A 24,414-nucleotide genomic window follows, 5' to 3' on the forward strand; every position below is an offset into this window, starting at 1 on the left:
ATATTTGAACATGGCTATCATATCACCCCTTAACCTCCTCTTCTCCAGGCTAAACATGCCCAGCTCCCTTAGCCGTTCCTCATAAGGCATCGTTTCCAGGTCTTTGACCATTTTGGTTGCCCTCCTCTGGACACGTTCCAGTTTGTCAGTGTCCTTCTTGAACTGTGGTGCCCAGAACTGGACACAGTACTCTAGGTGAGGTCTGACCAGAGCAGAATACAGTGGCACTATTACTTCCCTTGATCTAGATGCTATACTCCTATTGATGCAGCCCAGAACATGGCACCCAGTCCCACTTTCTATCCCAAGATGCTGAACTAGTTGGGCCATTGGCTGGATTCAGCAGGCGGTTCCTTAGCAGTGCTTCCTTCTGACTGACCTGTGTTATAAATTCAGCAGGTTGCCTTCAGACCAAGGCTGCAGTCCTATCCTATGTAAAAATTTTTTTTTTAAAAAAATATTTATTAAAGTTTCAAAAAATTATCTAAGATAGAAAAAACAAGAGAAAAAAAAGAAAAAAGAAAAGAGAAAGAATACATACAAAACATACAAACCACATACAATAACAAGTATAATTTCAATCCCTTATATTCATAAGACTTACTTTACCGACCTCCTCATACCTCCCCTTCCTGTATTCCAATCTCTAATTAATCCAATTCAGCAAATCCTCCCCCTAATTTCTGTTTAATATTTTAATCTTTCTTTTCTTGATGCCTAATCATTACCGCTGAGAACCCCTTAATTTCTAAATCAACATCGTTCTATCATTCAATAATTTTACAATTTTTCTTAAGGTAGTCCTTAAATTTCTTCCATTCTTCTTCCGCCGTCTCTTTTCCCTGGTCTCGGATTCTGCCAGTCATTTCTGCCAGTCCCATATAGTCTATAACTTTCATCTGCCATTCTTCAATGGTGGGTAGATCTTCTGTCTTCCAATACTTTGCGATGAGTATTCTTGCTGCTGTTGTGGCGTACATAAAGAATGTTCTATCCTTCTTTGGCACCAATTGGCCGACCCTATGTAAAATTATTAAGGACTTACATGCTTCGGCACAGTGGATTTTACCTGTGAGTAGATATGCCCAAGGGACACGGGTGGCTCTGTGGGTTAAACCACAGAGCCTAGGACTTGCCGATCAGAAGGTCGGCAGTTCGAATCCCTGCGATGGGGTGAGCTCCTGTTGCTCGGTCCCTGCTCCTGCCAACCTAGCAATTCAAAAGCACAAAGTGCAAGTAGATAAATAGGTACCGCTCCGGTGGGAAGGTAAACGGTGTTTACGTGCGCTGCTCTGGTTCGCCAGAAGTGGCTTAGTCCTGCTGGCCACATGTACGCCGGCTCCCTCAGCCAGTAAAGCGAGATGAGCGCCGCAACCCCAGAGTCGGCCACGACTGGACCTAACGGTCAGGGGTTCCTTTACCTTTACCTAGATATGCCCAGGATTGCACTCAAACTTCCTTGTGCTCGATTCTCATTGAAATCAACGAGACTTGACTTTTCCGCACTGATTTATATGGGGCCAGATTCCAAGCCTGGATCCAGCCCAATATATTTAAACGCACAACCGCAAACCAGCATTAACTATGCTGCGTGTTGTGCAAGCAAGCAGACTCTTCCAAGAGTTTCAGAAAAAATTTGCACGAGGAGATGGATTTCCACCCATTCAGAACCTGCTTTGCAACACAGAATTTGCAGAAGGGTTCCAGCTTTTTATTCCCCTTGCAGAAAATTTAGACTGAAATTCACGGAGCTTGATAAACTTTCCTCTTGTACATCAAGAGTTTCCTCTCTTGTTTTTGCGTTGGTGGCTTCATGCAGCCTTCACTCCTTTAATATAATTTGCTTTTCCTCCGTTGCCACCTTCAGGAGCCAAGTTCAATTGCAGCTGGAAAACTTCAGAAACTTTTGTGACCGGGTGGTACAGTTTGTGCTCTGGTTGTTATCCAACCTATTAATTGAGCATTCGTCTCAGTTTGCTCGCACAAAGTATACATGGAGGTTAGATTATATCTGGTCTTTATTTAGCGTTCATTCTTATTTGTTTTCAGGTCGGCGAGCATTCTTTCTGCATTCACCCTGATTTGCTTGTGGGGAGTTTACCAGACTTTTTGCAGCTTGGAAATTGACACAGTAACGCACTGAGAAATGTAAAATGCACAAATGACTAATAGGAAGGCGTGTAACCACTGTGCAAGCAAATCAGGATGGAGGCTCATTAGCATAGCTGTCAACGTTTCCCTTTTTTAAAGGGAAATTCCCTTATTCCGAATAGGATTATTTCTTGCAAGAAAAGGGAAAAGTTGACAGCTATGCTCATTAGGGTGAATGCTCAACCTAGGGGCCTCAAAAGTCTGCTTTTTAAAAATAAAAAAGTGGATTTGTTGTGCTAGGGCAACAGAGCATTTTATCATAGAATAATAGACTAGATTAGTTGAAAGGGCATCCAAGGGTCATCTTGTCCAACCCCCTAAAGCATCCATGACAGATGGCCACCCAACCTCTGATTAAAAACCTCCAAGGATCTTTTAATCAATTTTATTAAAGGTTTTCAACCTAATATAAAATTGAAACTAAATTAAAGAGATTTTTTTAAACAAATCAGAAAATACATTTATTATTATTATTATTATTATTATTATTATTATTATTATTACCCCACCCATCTGGCTGGGCTTTCCATATAACAATCCTCATGTGATCCTCATAAAACACAAAATTATAAATATATCTATGTCGCACTCAGTCAGCATTTTCTCTTAATCTTCACACATACAGAATAATAATAATAATAATAATAATAATAATAATAATAATAATAATAATAATATATTTATATCCCGCCCTCCCCAGCCGAAGCTGGGCTCAGAGCAGCTAACAATAAAAGTAACACAGCATTCAAAAATCAATTCATTTTAAAAGTTTAATCTTCCCACCTCCTACCTTCCTCTTCCTCAGTCTCCCACCCTGAGAAGACCCACTCTGGCCTGGCTCTCATACCAGCCCCTTCCTCTTCTCTCTGTTAGCTCCTTGGACGTATCTTCATTTATCACAAATATAACTTTTCAGTGTGTTAAGGCATGCATCCAGAAATACAACTAGAGAGCCACCAAAGATCACACAAGAAACCCAATCCAAGAGAAAAGAAAGGGCGATCACTCCAAATCTTCAGAGTCATTCATGAAGCTGAACTGCCGCAGAGAAAATTATTGCCAGGGCAGGGAGTGGAGACGCGAAGACATCTCAAGGGCAGCTAGCAAGGTATGAGATGCAGCCGCCAGATGACTCCCCTGCCTTCAGAGAGAACGGCAGCCTGCTCCTGGGGCCTTTGCACACAGCTGTAGGTCTTTGCATCGCCTGGTTTCCTATTCCTGGGGCCTCTTGTTCCAAAGCAATTTCTTTGCTCCCTCTCCCCACCCAGAAAGAAAAACCTGGCTGAGGCTTCGCAGGGAGTTGTGCCATCTCTCACTTGCGTAATAACCTTCCTCGGTCAGCTGATCGCCTCATCGAGAGTCGAGGAAAGCAGCAGGATACTGGTTACAGCTGAGGTTGCAGCGGCAGAGATGTCTTGCTCCCGGTAACCAGGATTAATTTATTAGGCTCATTTATTAGCCTGGCTGAGATGTGTTTTGTCGCTGCATTCTGAAGGGTAGTGATCTGCATTCCTGGATACACCAAGGGAGAGAGAGGGCAGAGCTGTTTTTAAACACAGTCTTTATAAAGCTGAGAAAAACACTCGCCACCACGAGGGCCAAGCAACCACTGGCCACAGCTATTAGATCTGTGATATTATGGAAGCTCAGTTGTCCCGTCGCCAAGGAAAAGGAGAGAAGCGTCAGAGGGAAGATGGCTCCGTGACAAAACCAATTCTCCATTCCTCTCTGGAGTCTCAGACATCCCGGCAGAGTTATCTTGGAAGAGCTGTGCTGCTGGCAACAGGACTTGTCATAGCTGTGGCCGTGGGTCTGCATTGCTACACGGTTCCTCCTACGAAGGCAGAGAGGGTAAAGGTGAAGCAGGTGGACCTGTGGCAGGGAGGCTTCACCATTGAAAACCGGGATGGAGAAGTGGTCTTCAGGATGGCCTTCCAATCAGGCGTCCTTGACCTGGAGTCTTGTTCTAAGGAAAGGGGAGTTTTAAGCTGTACGGGTACGGAAAGGGGGGTGTTCAGTTTCCTCATCCAGACTGTCAAACCCAACGAGGCGGTGACGTGCTACATCATCCGCTGGGAAGAGTTTGAGGCAGACTCTGCAGTGGAACACAAAATGTTCTGGGGGGACGCCCATTGGTATGGAGGCTATGAGATGAGCAGACAGCAATGGCCAATCAGTCTACCTGGAAGCCAAGAACCTGCGCCATTTGTGACTAGTGATGTCTATTCTTTCAGGAAGAGCTTTGGGGGCGTCTTGGAGAGGTATTGGTTGTCCTCCAAAGCAGCTGCCGTCAAGATAAGTGACTCTGTGCCCTTCCACCTTGGGTTCAATGCTTCGGAAAGGTCCCTCATATTCCAAGCCAGGTATAAAGATTCTCCATATGAGCCGTTGAACGAGCCCTTCCCACAGTTGAGTTACCATGTCTGCATAGGTTCAGACATTACCTCTGTCCACCGGTACATGGCCCAGGTCCATTTCAGGAAACCTTTGAAGGTGCCTTCAGAAAGGATGTTCCAGTTTCCAATCTGGTCAACGTGGGCCATGTACAAGAAGGAGATTAACCAAGAGAAAGTTCTGGGATTTGCACAGATGATTAAAAAGTACGGTTTCAAATACAGCCACATTGAAATTGATGACATGTACTCACAGAATTATGGTGATTTTGACTTTGACCCTTCGAAGTTCCCTCAGGCGACAGATATGTTCGAAAAGCTTAAGAAAGATGGCTTCAACGTCACCATCTGGATACACCCTTTTGTACATAAAAGTTCCCCAAACTTTGAGGTGGGAATAGAGAAGAAGCTTTTTGTCACGGAACCACAAGGGACACTCCCTGCCATGGTTGTGTGGTGGAACGGTGTGGGCGCCATCTTGGATTTCACCAACCCTTCGGCTAGAAAATGGTTCCAGAGACACCTGAGGCAACTCCGCACTAAGTACGGCATCTCTTCCTTCAAGTTTGATGCCGGTGAGACATGCTACCTTCCCAAACAATTCCATACTTTCCATACCTTGGCAGATCCCAGCATTTGGTCCCGGCATTATGCGGAAATGGCCATTCCATTTCACGAGCTTGCAGAAGTCCGAGTCGGCTACCGATCCCAGCACATCTCTTGTTTTGTTCGTATCATTGACCGGGACTCAATTTGTGGGTATGAACTTGGGCTGAAGTCCTTGATACCTACGGTGCTGACCATTGGCCTCCTGGGATACCCTTTTGTACTGCCCGATATGATTGGCGGGAATTTTCTCCCTAACAAAACGGAAGGTGCTGTTGACATCCCAGATCGGGAGCTCTACATCCGATGGCTGGAGCTGTCGGCCTTCATGCCTTCCATGCAATTCTCCATCCCACCGTGGCTTTACGACAGAGAGGTCATAGACATCGCTCTGAAGTTCACCAGGCTCCACGAGTCTTTGGTTGCCCCCCTCTTGCTGGAGCTGGCCGGGGAGATCACCGACACTGGGGACCCCATCATCCGGCCCATCTGGTGGATTTCTCCCCACGATGAGGCTGCACACAAGATCGATTCCCAGTTCCTGATTGGGGACACCCTGATGGTGGCTCCCGTCTTGGAGATGGGCAAGCAAGAGAGAGACATTTACATCCCAGCTGGCAAATGGCGCAGCTACAAAGGGGAGCTCTTTGAAAAAACACCCCTTCTTCTTAAGGACTACTCTGTCCCGTTGGACGAAGCGCCTTATTTTGTTTTGAATTCTTAAGTTGCCCTGGGGCCAGGGAAAGGCCTTGGAGCGACCTTGTCTCTAGCCCTCAAGGTGACTTTGACTTAATCAGTTTATCTTAAAAGAAAAGCTCTTTCTTCACAGAGATTTTTTTTTTAATGCTAATGTATTCTCGTTACAGACCTCATCTGGCTTTTAGTTCTGCTGAATCTGTGCAGCTCGCAATCTTTTTATCTCACTCTTCCAGGATGGCGAAGGGCTGTTATCTCCCATGTTGCAGAAGGCGAAAGTCAGGACCAGGTTAACTCATTGACGGTTTGTGAGTATGGAGGGAGGCTTTCGATATCACGGTCCAATTCTACACACAGATGTGTGCGCACACACTGCAACGGGGGTCCTTTGGAATGATTCTCCACAGAGGACCGTGCAGTGAAAGCATCACGGAAAATAGATACGGGCATTGCAGAGAAAGTTCTGTGAATTGGGCGCTTCTCGATAGTCAAAGCAATTTCTGTTGTGAGCTGCAAAAGCAGGGGGTTTCCTACGCCAAAAATTATACAAATTATGCATCGTGGATTTTTTGTCTTTCAGAATAAATTAAGCATGCACTTTTGCACAATAATTAGCACCACTAGATGGAACTGAGGGCTCGTTCTGTTCTGCTTGTGCCATGAGGTTTTCCCCTTTCCTACTCTTTAGCAATAGATCAGAACAAATGTCAATCAAGGGAAAACCTGAATTGCCTTTCCCCCACCCCCCACTCCCCACCCCCCCAAGCCCGGTGGATGATGATAATAATTCATTATTTATACTCTGCCCATCTGGCTGGGTTTCTCCAGCCACTCTGGGTGGCTCCCAACAGATTAAAAACAGAATAAAACTTCAAACATTAAAAACTTCCCTAAACTGGGCTGCCTTCAGATGTCTTCTAAAAGTCAGATAGTTGTTAGATGTCTTCTAAAAGTCAGATAGTTGTTAGATGTCTTCTAAAAGTCAGATAGTTATTTCCCTGACATCTGCTGGGAGGACGTTCCACAGGGTGGGCGCCACTACCGAGAAGGCCCTCTGCCTGGTTCCCTGTAACCTTGCTTCTCACAGGGAGGGAACCGCCAGAAGGCCCTCGGTGCTGGACCTCAGTGTCCGGGTAGAACGATGGGGGTGGAGACGCTCCTTCAGGTATACTGGACCGAGGCTGTTTGGGGCTTTAAAGGTCAGCACCAACACTTTGAATTGTGCTCGGAAACGTCCTGGGAGCCAATGTAGGTCTTTCAGGACAAGAGAAAGAGTGTTTTGCAGAATTCAGAAGAATATAGCAAGGGCTGAGGTGGAGTCGAGCGATGGTTGCGGTTAAGTCTTGGGCTGGATAGTAGGCACAAGAGGCAGGAAGCGATGGGGCTTTGCATTACCTGCCGCTTGGCAAGAATAAATAAGGCTTTAGTAGTGTATGGTGAACCTGCAGCCCTCTAGGTATTGTTGGATTATGACTCCTGTCACCACCCCTGACCATTGGGCATGCTGGCAGGGGCTGATGGGTTTGAGTTCGACAAGGACTTTGCACATTCTCCATCCTTGCCATCCTTGCCTGCTGAGACACTGGAAACCCTGCCTGGCCAACTGCAAAATGTTCTCAATGAGGTCTAGAAGCTTTTTCCTTTAAACTGAGCAACGCTGATGTTTTCCAAAAGCTACAGTCTGTGTCAGGGCCTGTATTTAATGGTCCAAGGGTTGGACAAATAGAGGCGTATCTACTAGAAAGAAAGAGAAAAAAGGCCAACACAAATACAAAGTCAGCATGAGTGGCATGCTGACAGACATGGCTTGAAGGTAATGCTATTGCAAACAGGACAGAGGGCAGGGCCATAGAAAGAGTTTTCTTGCTTTCCTGCGTGTAACAACCAAACCAAACCAGTCTGGCCTGCTGTGCAGTAGCTGCCTATGTTTCTGTTATCAGGGAATGTATCAAGATACAATAATAAAGTAAATAACTTACGGCAGAAAGGATTTCATTGCATAGTTTTACCTACAACAAATTCATGTTACAAGTTCGACCAATTCATGGAGGGGAGGGCTATTGATGGCTACCGGCCAGGATGGAATATATTAAAAATAAAATAAAATTGTCCAGTAGCACCTTAGAGACGAACCAAGTTTGTTCCAAACAGGTGGGAACCTCGACTTACTCGATCTCATAATGAGGAGAATTCTCCCTTTTTCTCTGTACTAGAGATAGAGAGTAAGAAGTCGATGCAAACACATCATTTTAAAAAGTGGTGGGTTGTTTTCTTAAATAACTGAAGACAGAGTGTTCTTTCTGCCATCTTCCCATTGGCTCTGAGGAGCTTCATTCTTCGTCTCGGAGGGTGAGAAGTGTGTGGGGGGTGTGCGGGAAAAACAGCGAAGTCTATTTCTAGTTTGAAGAGCAGATTGGAAGCACAACAAGACTTTCGCACAATGCTAGCCATCCTGGTTCTCCCATCTGGAAGTTTGTCTGCTCCATTCCCAGACTGCAAGCGGCAGCAAGATGACTGACGTAAATGTCAGCTGAAAGCCCAGTCCCCTTGTTGCCAGCTTATTGCGTAAGCCCCACTGACATGAAGGGGGAGCTTTGCATTCGGGCATTGTTGGGGGTACCCATATTTCAAGTTCCGAAGGGGGTCCAATCATCATCTTGCTGCTGCATTAATGTCCACAAATCTGTCCAAATAATGTTCATAATTCTATCCTATCTTATCTTGCTGTTTCCCACATCTCATTTGTTATTTTCGTATAATTTTTCCTTTCTCTTTGCGACCTCTTCTGATAATCTCCTTAAGCAGGTAAAAACAAGCTGTAATCCTGTGTGAATTTTTCCGTTCGTCCAATAGCCATATCGAGATGGTTTCCATATATCATCACTTCCGTAGATAAAACAAAATAAAAGAATTCCTTCCAGTAGCACCTTAAAGACCAACTAAGTTAGTTCTTGGTATGAGCTTTCGTGTACATGCACACTTCTTCAGATACACTGAAACAGAAGTCACCAGACCCTTCTATAGATAAAAACACTCTTTCCATCATTAATCTTCGCAAATCTGTCGCCTTCTTTAGTCCTCTGAGGAGGTTCGCCCGCAGTATAAAAACAGATCCATTCCTCCTCCCAGACATAAATCTTTCGACAGAACTTGCCAAAGTGGTGACGCTGTTTTTTACTGTGTCATCCCAAAGCTCTTGTACTTTCCTCGATCTCCTTAAAACATGCTTTTGGTTAGAATTTATTTTCACACAGTCATCCAGCTTAGGTCATTTAATCGGCATTTCTGACTTGTGGGGGGGGGATTATTGGTTAATCACATAGAAGAAAGAAAGAAAAGTTTCCCCCTCCCCCATCCAGTCCCGCTGCCGACATACCGAGCCTTGATGTGTCTTCTCATTATATATTCCTGTTTGTCTGACCTGTCTTCTTTGCAGAGGTCCCTTCAATTAGCAGTCTTTACTCCCCACTCTTCACTTGAAATATGTGCATTTGCTTCTTCCTAATTGTTTATTTTCAAGTTGCTGCAGCTAGTGGCGCGATCAGAGACAGCGTCCAGGAGAGTCGAAGTCCACACAAGGGCGTTCTGCCTAGTGCCCTCACCCCGTCAATTCCGGGGGTGATTTATGGGCACAGCAGGCAAGGGCAGCCCCCCCATTCCCTTGGGGGGGGAAGGGAGGCTGCACACTCCCATTACAGCCTCTTAATTACCTCGTGTGGGTCAGAGAGATGTTATTGTCGGCCATCTTCCAATGCGCTCCTAGTGGCCCTAGTGGGAGGTGTAGTTTATTCAGAGGGCTGAAATTTGCTAGGAGACTCCCATTATCCTCAGAGAGCCAGTTCCCAGAGTTCCTGAGGAGGAAGGACTGCTTGGGAATTGGAGCTCTGTGAGGGGCATAGCAAATAGCAATAGCAATAGCTGCTCCCCGTTTTTGAAAATGTAGTGCCTTGCTATTGTACCATAAGCTTTAAATGTTTTAAGTGTGGTGTGATGGTCAAAGTGTCGGTTCGTGACCTGGGAGAGACCAACCTACCTCACAGGGTTGTTGGGAGGATAAAATTGGGGGTGGGGAACCACTTTTAGCTGCTTGGAGGAGAGGTGATATATTGGTGTGTTGGTGTTGGTGTGTGTGTGTTTGACAACACTTAGGTGGAATCTGCACACATATAAGAAACGCTGTGAAAATATTTTTTAAAAAAAACGTTTTGAAAAAGCCATCAAATTTTGCATAGCTCACTATCGCCACCTTGTGTCACATGTGTACATTGCCCTTTACATTTAAAACACTTTATTTGCAGCTGTATAGCTGAGTCCTTAGTCATCGTTCCTGACTAGTATAGCAACGTTTGCACCAGAGCCTAGAAATTATTCAGGATTAAGATGAGGGTCCAGGTGGGTCCAGTCATCTCCCACATATCCTCCAACATGTCCCAGAGGAAAATGAGGATGCACGTCTTTGGGGGGCCCACAATCCTGCGCGAGTCTTGTGACCCCCCCCCACGAGAGCATGGCCTCCCCAAAATACGTGTCTTTCAGGGCCATGCACAGTTAAGGGGTCTGCTATCACATCTTGAAATGCTGTCTCTCTGTCAAAATTTGAACGCATTTTTACACAGTCAGTGTGAGGAGAGTTGAAATCACCTGTTCCTGCAACATTTTCTCCTTTTCTGCTTCCATTCTCTAACCCAAAATAACCCCCAGAGATTTGGCCTGGCGGGTGGTAGCAGTAGGGTGGATGCTTGGGTAACTAACTATATGTAAGGACCAGACTAGATTCAATATAAGTTGTGCAATTCCTTTGCTAACTCGATATATACAGAACTGTGATTCTTTGTGAGGACACAGAAGTAAATTATTAGCTCGCTGGTAGCTGCATGAGAAAAGACAGCAAGTGTCTAACCTTGTCTAACCTTTTATTTGCTCTATAAAAATAACAGTATTATTTAATTTAATAATAATTTAATCTAATTTAATAATAATTTTATTATTCTGTTCAAGTGCTGGTCCACTTGAACAGAATATATTAAGATTGTTTTTTCTAGACTACCCTTCACCCTCAGGGATCTGAGGGCATTGCACGAAATACCATAAAAACAGCACATAAATACACAGGATCAGTAAAATCAATAGCTTTATTGGGACCAACAAATGCTCACAATGCCATGTGCAGACTTCTGAGCTATACAGAACTCACCCCCAGGCTGGATGTTGAAGATTTTGGTTTTTGTTTTTTAAGGGAAAACAGATGTTTCTGAGAGACACTGTGGTGTTAACCGTTAAGCCACCCTCTGCAAATTGTTTCAGTCTTAATTTGTATTTCGCAGCCTGATCCTTTGCATTTTTTACTTGGAAGTAAGTAGACCCACCGGGTTGAATGGCACTCATACCCAAATAAGTATGCATAAGATGGCGGGTATTCATAGGTAGCAAACTCCTGTGAATTTGACAGCATTAATTCCAAGGAATCATGTGCAGATATTGGATCGATAAGATGGTAATGGAGAGGTGTCTGCAAGTCTTAACTTGGTTAAGAATAAGAAGCTGTTACTGAATTAACTTGGCCAGTGTGTCCAGATTACTTAACCCCAATAAAAAAAGGCATTATTGCTCTTTGCTTAAGTTTGTAACCCCAGGCAACAGACCTCTTTAAGCCAGTTCTTTAAGCCTTGTTTATTACCTCCAATTTGCACGGCACTTTTGTGTATACACAGTACTTTACAGTTCATACCTCATTAATTATAGAAACCCAAGGAACGAAAAGCTGAGCCTGAATGCAAAAAGCATGCTGCTCTTTTCCCATGATGCATTAAAAATAAATAAATTATTTTCTACAACAACCTGGCAGCAAAGATAGGTTTTGCTGCTATCTGGGAGCAAGGAACACATTTTCGCATTCCGGATTAACGTTCCCCTTGGTGGTCTTTTATAATGAATGAGATGCAGATGACAAAAAGGCTTTATGTGTGCAGAAATCCTGCGGGAATGCTAAATAATAAATACGGCTTTTAAGAGGACGGTTCCGGAAAGGCACACCCGTCGCTTTTGTCATCCTTGACCTTTTGCACCAAGTCAGTCTTTTGCACTAAGCCGACGGGGTGAGCTCCCGTTGCTCGGTCCCAGCTCCTGCCAACCTAGCAGTTTGAAAGCATGTCAAAGTGCAAGTAGATAAATAGGTACTGCTCCGGCGGGAAGGTAATCGGCGTTTCCGTGCGCTGCTCTGGTTCGCCAGAAGCGGCTTATTCATGCTGGCCACATGACCCGGAAGCTGTACGCTGGCTCCCTCGGCCAGTAAAGCAAGATGAGTGCCGCAACCCCAGAGTCGGTCACGACTGGACCCAATGGTTGGGGGTCCCTTTACCTTTTAGGCTGGTGGCCATCACTGCCTCCTGTGGCAATGAGTTCCGCAGTTTAACTCTGCGCTGCTTGAAGCAGGACTTTCATCTGTCCTGAACCTTCCAGCATTCAGCTTCATCAGATGACTGTGAGTTCTAGTGTTAGGAGAGAGGGACAAAACCTTTCATCTATGTCATGTATAATCTTATAAACTTCGGTCATGTCACCTCTTACTTGCCTTTTCTCCAGACTAAAAAGTCCCAAACGTTGCAACCTTCCTTCACAGGGGAGCTGCTCCAACCCTGGGTCACTTTGTTCGCCCTTTGTGACCCTTTCCAAACTCTGCAATATCCTTTTTGAGGTGAGGCAACTGCTGTTTGCCTTTGCATTGACTTAAAAAAAATGCCCCTGAATAATTAATCTTGGCAGCAAGTTATCCACAGCAGATCTGCTTATTAAAGCAGTTCAAATCTCTCTGCTAGGAAGGTGTTCCTTTTCCACAGTTCCCTTTGTGGAAATATATAAAGAAAAGCCTTGTGAGATGTTTCCCTAGGTACCTGAATCAGCAAGAGAGGCTCTTCCATGATAGCAAAACATTGCACCATTAAAGCTAGCAGAACTGTGGTGAAAATGGAGCCCTGAAATTCACCTCTTTGGCTTCCTTCTCTTCATAGAAGAGAAGAGCCAGTGTGGAGATGAGAGCCAGTGTGGTGTAGTGGTTAAGAGCAGTAGTCTCGTAATCTGGGGAACCGGGTTCGCGTCCCCGCTCCTCCACATGCAGCTGCTGGGTGACCTTGGGCCAGTCACACTTGGGCCAGTCACACTCTCAGCCCCACTCACCTTACAGAGTGTTTGTTGTCGGGGAGGAAGGAAAAGAAGAATGTTAGCCGCTTTGAGACTCCTTAGGGTAGTGATAAAGCGGGATATCAAATCCAAACTCTTCTTTTTCTTCTTCTTCATCATCATAGCAACAGGCGGTTTAGCTGCCTTAGACCAAGCCAGACCATTTGTCTATGTAGACCCAACATTGCCTGTTCTGGCTGGCAGTAGCTTTCATGGCAAATAGAGAGTATCCTACTGCCCAAGATCCTTCTTCGCCAGAGATGCCAGGGATAGGGTGTGGGGTCTTTGGGGAAAAGATGCTCTGCCACTCACTTCCAACCCAAATGTGGTGGTACATTACGCTGGCAACTCATCAAGCCCCATATTGTCCACCAGGACTAGCAGCGGCTCTCTGCTGTCTCAGTATTTCCCAAGCCTGCAGTCAGACCCTCCAACTGTCCTGATTTTCCAGGGACAGTCCCAGAATTGCAGAAGTGATTCCGGTTTCTGATTTGATCCTGAAATGTCCTTTTCCTTCACTGGAGAAATGCTGGAGGCAATGGAATTTATTGTTGTTGTTGTTTAGTCATGTCCAACTCTTCGTAACCCCCTGGACCAGAGCACGCCAGGCACTCCTGTCTTCCACTGCCTTCCGCAGTTTGGTCAAACTCATGTTCGTAGCTTCGAGAACACTGTCCAACCATCTCGTCCTCTGTCCTCTTCTCCTTGTGCCCTCCATCTTTCCCAACATCAGGGTCTTTTCCAGGGAGTCTTCTCTTCTCATGAGGTGGCCAAAGTACTGGAGCCTCAGCTTCAGGATCTGTCCTTCCAGTGAGCACTCAGGGCTGTTTTCCTTCAGAATGGAGAGATTTGATCTTCTTGCAGTCCACGGGACTCTCAAGAGTCTCCTCCAGCACCAGAATTCAAAAGCATCAAATCTTCAGCTATCAGCCTTCTTTATGGTCCAGCTCTCAATTATAGGATGTTCCTATTTTCGTCAGAAAAATGCTGAAGGGGGTGGAATAAGATGTCCCTATTTTCATTTGAGAAATGTTGGAGGGTATGCAATTTGAGAAGCTTTGAAACCAGCCTTCATTAACCTGCCAGCCCCAGCCAGGGCTTCCTCCTTTGCCTTGCTCTGAACTTAATCTGTATTTGGAGGAGGCAGCTTTCATCTTAAAGGCACAGGAAGATCGGGCAGAATCCTGTTTCGCGTAGGGAAAAAATGACAAGCCTTTTCTCCAAAGACGAGAGGGCAGTTCTCTGAGCGAAGGAGGCCTCTCACCTTGGCAGGGCACAGAAGACACGGGAGAAATGATGGTGATCGTATGTGTTATGCACTGAAGTTCTCACCCTGGGCCAGCAGCGGGATACTGTAGATAGTTATGCAAATAAGGGATTGAAAGTGACGTTCACTGATTGGATAGTTTTAGAAAATTGTTACAGTTACATTGTACTGGATCTCTATATAAGCAGGTTGACTGAACCCTTCAGTTCAGTTCTGTTCTGGCCTGTGAATAAAGAAGAGCTGTTTGAAGAATCGCTGTGTCGTCTGATATGTTCACCCACAACTTAACAGTGTGCAACTTTCAAGAACAGGAGCCGGGAGCATTTTCCAGACCAGGGGCCACTTTCTTGTCTGGGCAACCTCCCAAGGGCCACATGGCAGTGGTGGGTGGGGCCAAAAGCAAGAGAGGGCGAAGCAATTGATGTATATTTTACCTACAGCAGACTGGTGTCCACGCACCTGCGCACGTCCCCTCCAGGCAGCCAAGAGGCATGACCAGGGTTCAAGGATATATCCCATCCAGGCAAAAACACTCAAGGAAAATATGAAGTAAGAGCTGGGAAGGGCTGTGGCCTGAGAGAAGGGGGGTTGGCTGTGGAGAGTCCTAGGGGCCAGATAAAGAGCCGCATTTGGCCCCCAAGACTGAGATCCCCTTCCCCTCTTCTAGAATCAACCACCTCCATTGTGAATCCAGAACCCTCTGGCTTGTTCGCAGCAGGTGGTGCGATGGGTCAGTCAGTGTGGCTGTTGACCTGAAGGTTGGGGGTTCGAGCCCACCCAGGGGTAGCTGTAGGCAGGATTCCTGCACTGCAATGGGTGCTACTAGGTAACTGTTATGTACTGAGTTGAATAGGATCCAAAAGGCAGCAGTCTGATTGGTCCTAGAACAATAGGATTCAGAATGCAGCAGTCTGATTGGTCCTAGAACAATAGGATCCAGAATGCAGCAGTCTGATTGGTCCTAGAACAATGGGATCCAGAATGCAGCAGTCTGATTGGTCCTAGAACAATGGGATCCAGAATGCAGCAGTCTGATTGGTCCTAGAACAATGGGATTCAGAATGCAGCAGTCTGATTGGTCCTAGAACAATGGGATCCAGAATGCAGCAGTCTGATTGGTCCTAGAACAATAGGATTCAGAATGCAGCAGTCTGATTGGTCCTAGAACAATGGGATCCAGAATGCAGCAGTCTGATTGGTCCTAGAACAATAGAATCCAGAATGCAGCAGTCTGATTGGTCCTAGAACAATGGAATTCAGAATGCAGCAGTCTGATTGGTCCTAGAACAATGGGATCCAGAATGCAGCAGTCGGATTGGTCCTAGAACAATAGGATCCAGAATGCAGCAGTCTGATTGGTCCTAGAACAATGGGATCCAGAATGCAGCAGTCTGATTGGTCCTAGAACAATAGAATCCAGAATGCAGCAGTCTGATTGGTCCTAGAACAATGGGATTCAAAATGCAGCAGTCTGATTGGTCCTAGAACAATGGGATCCAGAATGCAGCAGTCTGATTGGTCCTAGAACAATAGGATCCAGAATGCAGCAGTCTGATTGGTCCTAGAACAATAGAATCCAGAATGCAGCATCTGATTGGTCCTAGAACAATAGGGTCCAGAATGCAGCAGTCTGATTGGTCCACAGGAGCCAACCCAATCCAGCTCCAGGTGGAAGTGAATCCGCAACCAGATTGGCCTACAGGTGAATCCCGGAATTAGCCAATCACGTGGGGCCCATTGTGTAAATAATGTATATAAGGCAGACATTCCGGGGGAACTTCCATTCCACCTCACCACTATGAGCTGAAGAAAGAGCATGAAATCCACTCTCAACTCCGAGTATATTTCTGTAACCCTCTGGGTCCCTTCCAACTTACAATTCCGTGACTTGATGAAGGTTGCGTTTCCGATGGTTTGTGTGAAAAAGCTGCATCTCAAGCCTGGGTAAGTTATGAAACAGCAAAAATGCAGGCAACCACCCATACAGTTCAAACTCACTGCTTTAAACTGGATTGTCCTTATTTGGCAATGACAGACTGTATGTTAACATGTTTATGTTTTTTTAAAAAATGAGCTCAGGTAAATCATTTTTTGCCCTGGAGCTGAAATGAAACACTGTCGTGGTGAGCAGAAATGCAACATTGTGAGGGCATCCCAGGCAGCTTCCTAGCAACTCTGCAGTTCTATTCGCAAAAGACACACATTTCTGTCCTTGGATGATCTATTTGGGTGGCGGGGGGGGGGGGTTGGGGACATATTTTCCAGCTCTGTGTGATTTATTTTTATTTTGAAGGCTCTCCTTCAACAGGGAAGTGTCAGCTACAGAGGCGTGTTTTGGGTGGGAACCTCTATGCAGCAAAGGCAACCATCACAATTACAGAATTCGCAGAGCACTTTAAATGTTTGTGGCTTTCTTTCTTTCTTTAGGGGAAAACTGAGCGATGACTCCATCAGCGAACATGTGTTGCTTTAAAATAAAACAACAGGCCATCTGCCCAACTTGCAAGAGATTGGGCCGAGATGCCTTTAAATGATGGCTCCTATAACTTCACAATCTGGCTTCATGTGACTATCTGGTGGTCAGTATAAGATCAACCTATCACCATCCCAGAACTGCATTATTCAGTTTACAGAGACTGTTTTCTGCAAATCAGCTGTTAGTTGATTCCTGCATTATCCATATGATAATCATCTTTGAACCAACCCGGTCATGGTGGGAGAAGAGGGAACACAAGAAGCTGGCTGATCCTGAGCCAGACAACTGGCCGACCTAGGGTCCAGTATTGCCCACTCAGACTGGCAGCAGCTCTTCAGGATTTCAGAGGGGTGACGATCCCAGCTGTACTGGGAGAGACTGAAGTTCAAACCCAGGGCCTTCTACGTGCAGAGTGGATGATGCTCTGCCACTGAGCTACGGCCCTTAAGACATGGGACACTGCCTTATATGAAGGCAAAACCCTGGCCCATCTAGTTCAGTATTGTCTACAAAGGCTGGCAGTGGCTCTCCGGGATTTCATGCAAGGGACATTTGCAGCCCAACCTGGAGACATCAGGCATTGAACTTGGGGCATTCAGATTCCAGCGCAGATGCTCTTACAGCCCTTCCCCTAAACATGGACTCGCCATGTTTGCTTTTCATGTGTTCCCTATGTTCAAATCATGGTCCTGAATGGGGTAACTGTGCCCCTGAAGGACCAGGTGCGCAGACTGGAAGTCATTTTGGACTCACAGCTGTCCATGGAGGCGCAGGTTAATTCTGTGTCCAGGGCGGCTGTCTACCAGCTCCACCTGAGCTCAGACCCTACCTGCCTGCGGACTGTCTCGCCAGAGTGGTGCATAATCTAGTTATCTCCCGCTTGGACTACTGCAATGCGCTCTGCGTGGGGCTACCTTTGAAGGTGACTTGGAAACTACAACTAATCCAGAATGCAGCAGCTAGACTGGCGACTGGGGGCGGCCGCTGAGACCACATAACACCAGTCTCGAAAGACCTGCACTGGCTCCCAGTACGTTTCCGAGCGCATTTCAAAGTGTTGGTGCTGACCTTTAAATTCCTAAACAGCCTCGGTCTAGTACACCTGAAGGAGCGTCTCCACCCCCATCATCCAGCCCGGACACTGAGGTCCAGTGCTGAGGGCCTTCTGGTGGTTCCCTCATTGTGAGAAGTGAGGTTACAGGGAACCAGGCAGAGGACCTTCTCGGTGGTGGTGCCCTCCCTTCAGACATGAAGGAATTAAGCAGTTATCTTTTCTTTAAAAGATATCTGAAGGCAGCCCTGTTTAGGGAAGTTTTTAATATTTTAATGCTGTATTGTTTTTAACACTCGATTGGAAGCCGCCCAGAATGGCTGGGGAAACTCGGCTGGATGGGCAGGGTATAAATAATAACTTATTATTATTATTATTATTATTATTATTATTATTATTATTATTATTATATCAACTGCTCCATCGATCAATCTATGAGATGGGGAATCTGCTTTTTTACCTGTGAAAGAGTGCTCAGGTGAGTGATCTGAACCTCACCCCCTGCCTTCACCATGCACCTGCCCAGAAACGGAGTCAGAAACTGAACAGAAACTTGCTGGAAGCGAAAGGGGTGAGGTACAAGATCTGCTTCTCTCACCCACAAACACATAATGTTGTAAATGTCGGGTTTCACCCCCTGCCTCGTATGGGAAGTGGGCAGCCCTGTGAATAAGCAAGTACAAGACCCAAAGACATCCAGGCTGGACCTTTAGCTTATGTACACTCTTCTTGTTGCATCAAGGATGCTCCAAAGGTATCAGACCAAAGGGGACCCAGCTAAGCCCGGCACCCTCTTCCTCACGTGTCCCGGGGGAAGCCTGTAAGCAGAAAATGAGGACAGCAGCCTTCCACCACACTGCTCATGTCCCAGCACCCGGAATTCAGAGATACTATTCCTGGACATGGAAGTTCCACTTAGCTGTCATGACTAATAGCTACTGTTAGATCTGTCTGGCATGAAAGTCTCATCTCTTTTAAAAGACATCTAAGCTAGCGGTCAGCCCCTCCCCCCACCATGTGGCAGTGAGTTCCATAAACCAGAGCCAGGGCCTTTTCAACACTGGCCCCGGCCTGGTGGAACGCTCTGTCTCATGAGACCAGGGCCCTGCAGGATCTGATTTCTTTCTGCAGGGCCTGTAAGACAGAGTTTGTTCCGCCTGGCTTTTGACTTGGAATCAACTTAATCCCCTCCCCCTCTTTCCTTTTTCCTTCCTCCTTCTGTGATGGAACTCCTATTTGGGGACTTCCCTGGCTTTTTCCTGGCCCACGTAGGACCAGTCCGGATAGTTGGCCTTGGTGAAGACTTGACGTTTTCATCCCCCCAAAAGTTTTTTATTTGAGTTCCTACTGAAATGAGGCTGCATTTTAATGTTGTATTTTAATCTTGTTTTTCAGCTGTATTTCAGTCAATTGTTCTTATACTGGTGTTAGCCGCCCTGAGCCCAGTCTTGGCTGGGGAGGGTGGGGTATAAATAAAATTTAATAATAATAATAATAATAATCCCATACTTTCATAAGTGAAGGGTTTTCTTTACTGTTTATGCTGCCCTGAATACCCAGCTAATAGGTTCTCCTGCATTCTGTTTTGCTCCTGGGCGCCATTCCCCATGGTCCTCAGCAGCACAGAACATCCTTCCTCTTTTCAGGATTCTGAGCCCTTTTCCTTTTAAAAAGCAAAATACATAGCTTGGGAGGGCGTAAAAATGGGAGCGAAAGGTCCTTAAGATGTCTACCATTCAGGGAAGAGGGCACATCATAATGTTGTTGTTGTTGTTTAGTCGTTTAGTCGTGGCCACCTCTTTGTGACCCCATGGACCAGAGCACGCCAGGCACTCCTGTCTTCCACTGCCTCCCGCAGCTTGGTCAAACTCATGTTCGTAGCTTCGAGAACACTGTCCAACCATCTCGTCCTCTGTCATCCCCTTCTCCTTGTGCCCTCCATCTTTTGAATTATGGTGCTGGAGGAGACTCTTGAGAGTCCCATGGACTGCAAGAAGATCAAACCTCTCCATTCTGAAGGAAATCAGCCCTGAGTGCTCACTGGAAGGACAGATCCTGAAGCTGAGGCTCCAATACTTTGGCCACCTCATGAGAAGAGAAGACTCCCTGGAAAAGACCCTGATGCTGGGAAAGATGGAGGGGACAAGGAGAAGGGGACAACAGAGGACGAGATGGTTGGACAGTGTTCTCAAGGCTACCAGCACATCGTAATACGGCCTGTCAATTTCCCCCCCATATTGGCAGTCACCATGATGCAACGGGGAGCTGAGTAGGAGCTTTTGGAGTGTAGATCTCCCACCCATTAAAAATTCCTTACTGCAGTTGACTATAAGTATAAGGATTCCCCTTCTCAAATCCTAATGAAAACAATGACACACCAGGTTGCATTAGCTTCAGTTTGCCTTCCAGAAGGAGAAACCACGAACCTGCCCATTTGGCGCAGCATCACTTGGGAGCAGGACGAACCATTTTTATTCCGGGTCCTATTAGTAAGTTAACAGTAGAGCTTTGATGCCCCTGTTCTCACCCTCCCCAGCTGCCTCTTTGAACACACAAGAGTTCCGTTGGCTGCCAACAAGAGCTTGCCGTCTTGTCTGGAGGACTCTGGCAATGCTCTTCTTCCTGGGAACCGTTGATGAGTTGAAAGTCAATCCTTTATTGGCAACACAGCTGCAAAGGCACCTTTGAAAATAACCCCAGAGGAGGCTCAGCAGCGACAACAGCAGCAGCAGCAGCAAGGAAGGGCTTTTAAGTCCCGATCCACACCTCTAAAACACACCTGTTCGCTGTGGGAGCAAGCACGCCACCCATATATCGGAGATTATCATCCTTTTTGCTAGCCAAAGATTGCCTTGGCAAGAAGGCGGCTGGCATCAGCGAGGGGAAAGCTGAGATGCCAGTCCTGTTCAAAAGCCCCAGAGCTGAGTAACCAGCCCAGCCTGGTAACTAAAGGCCTACTCAACATGATAAGCCAGCCTCATCTAACACCAGACGAGGAATATATATATATGTGTGTGTGTGTGTGGGTATCTGTGCCTGTAATAAACCGAAGTTATACTCTTTAGGAAAACCTCCCCAGTTATTTCAAATAATAGCTTACTGCACTGTAAAATGTAAGGCTAGTTGTGCTATAGCAACCCTGAACACCTCCCTATCTGGGGAAAGAATCCAGTCTGGACGGTCTGGCTAACAGCCAGTGACGTGCACCCAATCCAAGGCACCAGAGACACTACAGATGGGTGTGTAAATAATCGCAGCTGGCATTGCAAAGGCCCCCAAGACGCACATCAAAAAACGGAACAAATTTGCTTGGGAGGGAGATCCTGTGCAGTTATGGGCCTTGCGAGGGGAGACCGGAAAGACTGTTTCCTCGAATGTGCAAAGCCCACGCCACTGTGATCCAGCATTTTTCTAGATCACAAGAACGAAGCTAGATCTTTACAGCATATGCGAGGGACATATATATATAGCCATTTCCAGTCCCCACCCCCTTCTGCCTCCTTAACGGATTAGAATTATTTGTTGTTAATATTCCTAGAATAAGGCCTGGTTGACTTTCACTAAGCTTCAAAGCTGGTGGTGGCAGCAGTAGCTGAAGACGGTTAGGACACCCACACAAAATAAGCTACTTCATCCAAATCGACAGGATAGTCCGTCACCAAGGTGGGTGTCTTTTCAAAGAGCTCCCCTTTGTAGCTGCGCCATTTGCCAGCTGGGATGTAAATGTCTCTCTCTTGCTTGCCCATCTCCAAGACGGGAGCCACCATCAGGGTGTCCCCAATCAGGAACTGGGAATCGATCTTGTGTGCAGCCTCATCGTGGGGAGAAATCCACCAGATGGGCCGGATGATGGGGTCCCCAGTGTCGGTGATCTCCCCGGCCAGCTCCAGCAAGAGGGGGGCAACCAAAGACTCGTGGAGCCTGGTGAACTTCAGAGCGATGTCTATGACCTCTCTGTCGTAAAGCCACGGTGGGATGGAGAACTGCATGGAAGGCATGAAGGCCGACAGCTCCAGCCATCGGATGTAGAGCTCTTGGTCTGGGATTTCCACCGCCCCATCCGTCTTGTTGGGAAAGAAGTTCCCGCCAATCATGTCGGCCGATATGAAAGGGTATCCCAGCATGCTGATGGTCAAGACGGTCGGTATCAAAGACTTCAGCCCAAGCTCATATCCCCAGACTGAATCCCTGTCAATGATGCGGAAGAAGCAGGAGATGTTCTGAGACTGGTAACCAACCCTGACCTCCGCTAGCTCGTAAAATGGGATGGCCATTTCCGTGTAGCGCCTGGACCAAATGCTGGGGTCCGACAAGGGGCGGAAGGTGCTGAACTGTTTGGGAAGGTAGCTTGTCTCTCCAGCATCAAACTTGAAGGAAGAGATGCCGTACTTACTCCGGAGTTGCCTCAGGTGGCTCTGGAACCAATCCCTGGCCGCAGGGTTGGTGAAATCCAATATGGCGCCAATTCCATTCCACCACTCGACCATAGCAGGAAGCCTCCCTGTCGGCTCCTTGATGAAAAGCTGTCTCTCTATGCCTACCCCAAAGTTGGAGGAATTGTAGTTTATGAACGGGTGCGTCCAGAGAGTGACCTGAAACCCGTCTTCTTTGAGTTTCTTGAACGTCTCTGTCACATTCGGGAACTTGACCGGGTCAAAGTCGAAGTCCCCGTACGCTTGCGTGTAGGTGTCGTCTATCTCGATGTGGCTCCAGTTGAACTTGTACTTTTTGATCTTCTCAGCAAAGCGCAGCAGCTTGTCCTGGTCGATGTCGTTTTTGTACAAGGCCCAGGTCGACCAGATCGGGTACTTGAAGGCGTTTTCTGATGGGATCTTCGAAGGCTTGTAGAAATACTTCCTCACCATGTACTTGTGGATGGAGGTCACGTCGGAGCCGATACAGACACGGTAGCTCAGCTCTGGGAACGGCGGCTGCCCCAGCGGAGGCTTGTAGGGGGAATCTTTGTACCTGGCCTGGAAGACAAGGGACCTTTCGGAGGCGTTGAACCCGAGGTGGAAGGGCACGGAGTCGTTGATCTTGATGGCGGCTGCTTTGGAGGACAGCCAGTACCTCTCTAAGATGCCCCCAAAACTGTTCCTGAAAGAGTACACGTCGCTGGTCACAAACGGCATGGGCTCCTGGTACCCGGGCAGCTTAATGGGCCAGTGCTGCACGCTCATCTCGCAGCCCCCATACCAGTGGGCGTCCCCCCAGAACATCTTGTGCTCCACCACGGTGTCCGCCACAAACTCCTCCCACCGGACCCGGTAGCACATCACCGTGTCTTTTGGGGTGACGATCTTAATGAAGAAGTTGAGCTTCCCTTTGTCAGTCCTGGTGCAGGTTAGATTCGCACCCTCCCTGGAGCAAGACTCCAAGTCAAGGATACCCGACTGGAAGGCCAACCTGAAGACGATCTCCCCATCCTGGTTTTTGATGGTGAAGCCGTCCTGATGGAGGTCCATCTGCTCCGTCTTCAGCCTCTCCGCCTTCCGAAGGGATGACACGTAGTAGCACCAGGCCACCACGGCTGCGATGAGCAGGATGAGGCCGAGCACAATGGCCACTATCATGGGTTTCAGCTCCTTGACCGGCTTCTGCTTCACGGGGGTGAAGTTCTCCGGCAGAAACGAGTACATGGCCGTGTCTAATCAGGAGGAGCTCTTTCCAAAACAGAGATTGCGTCACCTTATCTGCAAATATCTATCTCGTAGCAAAGAGCTCTCTGCCCTCCACTCCTTATGAATGGGTCTTTCTCATTGAAATAAGGGTGTTTGTCTTCGTTAGAATACACACCATTTTCTTTCCAGTCCAATTCAATGTCAGAATGCAATGACCTGGAAGGCAAGAAGGGAAAAAAGAGGGAGAATGAGGAAAGGAGGCCAGGAAAACGATGGAGCAAAAACAGGGGCCCCCAACCTTTGAGGACACATTTCAGAATCGAAGAACGAAATACAAATTAAAACATGTTCAGAATTGCCTCCCACTCCCCACAACAGGCAAATCACATATATAAAAAAACAGAAAAACAGGCAATTCCCAAAACAATACACCTCAAAAGTAAAAACAACCCCCCCTCGATTTACAACTGAATAAAAACTAAAAACTGGGAGGGGCCAGGAGCCTTGGTAGGTGCCAAGACCATGGTGCCCACGAGTGCCATGTTGGGGACCCCAGGCTTAAAAGGTTTATATGTCCTTTGCTTTAGTGTATCCGCTGGTGGCCTATTAAGTTGGCCTGGCTGTCTAACCACTGGGTTTTATGAATGCAAGGCCTCCTAACCCAGTGGCTGCTTTTGCCAGCTGAAAATAGCTGGTGGTGCTTCGCGTGGGGGGGGGGGGGACACAACAGCAAGGGAGCCAATGGCACAGATTTGCTTCCATGTGGCTGGAATGCCATAACCCCCCCCCCCTGAAAACACACACACACACACACACACACACACACCCCTGTGGTGGCAACTGTCCTGCTGCCTTTATGCCTGAATTTGGCACAACACATTGCCTTTTACGTAGGTACTGCAAATCCTAATATGCCCTCCCCACCATATTTGCATTAGAGGACAAATGCAGAATTGGAATGTCTCCTGTTTGCCTGT

At 46.9% G+C, this 24,414-nt stretch overlaps 1 protein-coding gene and 1 pseudogene across 4 annotated transcripts in view; one reads left to right on the forward strand and one right to left on the reverse strand.

Moving 5' to 3' along the window:
• The first annotated feature begins 2,895 nt into the window (after positions 1-2,895).
• Positions 2,896-6,223, forward strand: LOC307226556 (myogenesis-regulating glycosidase pseudogene; annotated as a pseudogene). 2 transcript variants are annotated; one of them, XR_013843878.1, is made up of 2 exons: positions 2,896-5,928; positions 6,017-6,223. The product of XR_013843878.1 is annotated as a myogenesis-regulating glycosidase pseudogene (transcript). The 2 variants fall into 2 exon arrangements; XR_013843879.1 differs by having other exon boundaries at positions 6,083-6,214.
• Positions 6,224-20,265: 14,042 nt separating this feature from the next.
• LOC307226235 (myogenesis-regulating glycosidase-like) overlaps positions 20,266-24,414 on the reverse strand; it is a 28,312-nt gene continuing 24,163 nt past the window's right edge. For both annotated transcript variants that reach the window (XM_079994864.1, XM_079994865.1), the window contains exon 2: positions 20,266-23,653. In XM_079994864.1, coding sequence (XP_079850990.1) covers positions 21,419-23,455 — 2,037 coding nt within the window. In that variant the 5' untranslated portion in view covers positions 23,456-23,653 and the 3' untranslated portion in view covers positions 20,266-21,418. The remainder of the gene's footprint in view (positions 23,654-24,414) is intronic.

This window comes from Podarcis cretensis, assembly GCF_951804945.1.
Source record: "Podarcis cretensis genome assembly, chromosome: 11".
Lineage (NCBI taxonomy): Eukaryota > Metazoa > Chordata > Lepidosauria > Squamata > Lacertidae > Podarcis > Podarcis cretensis.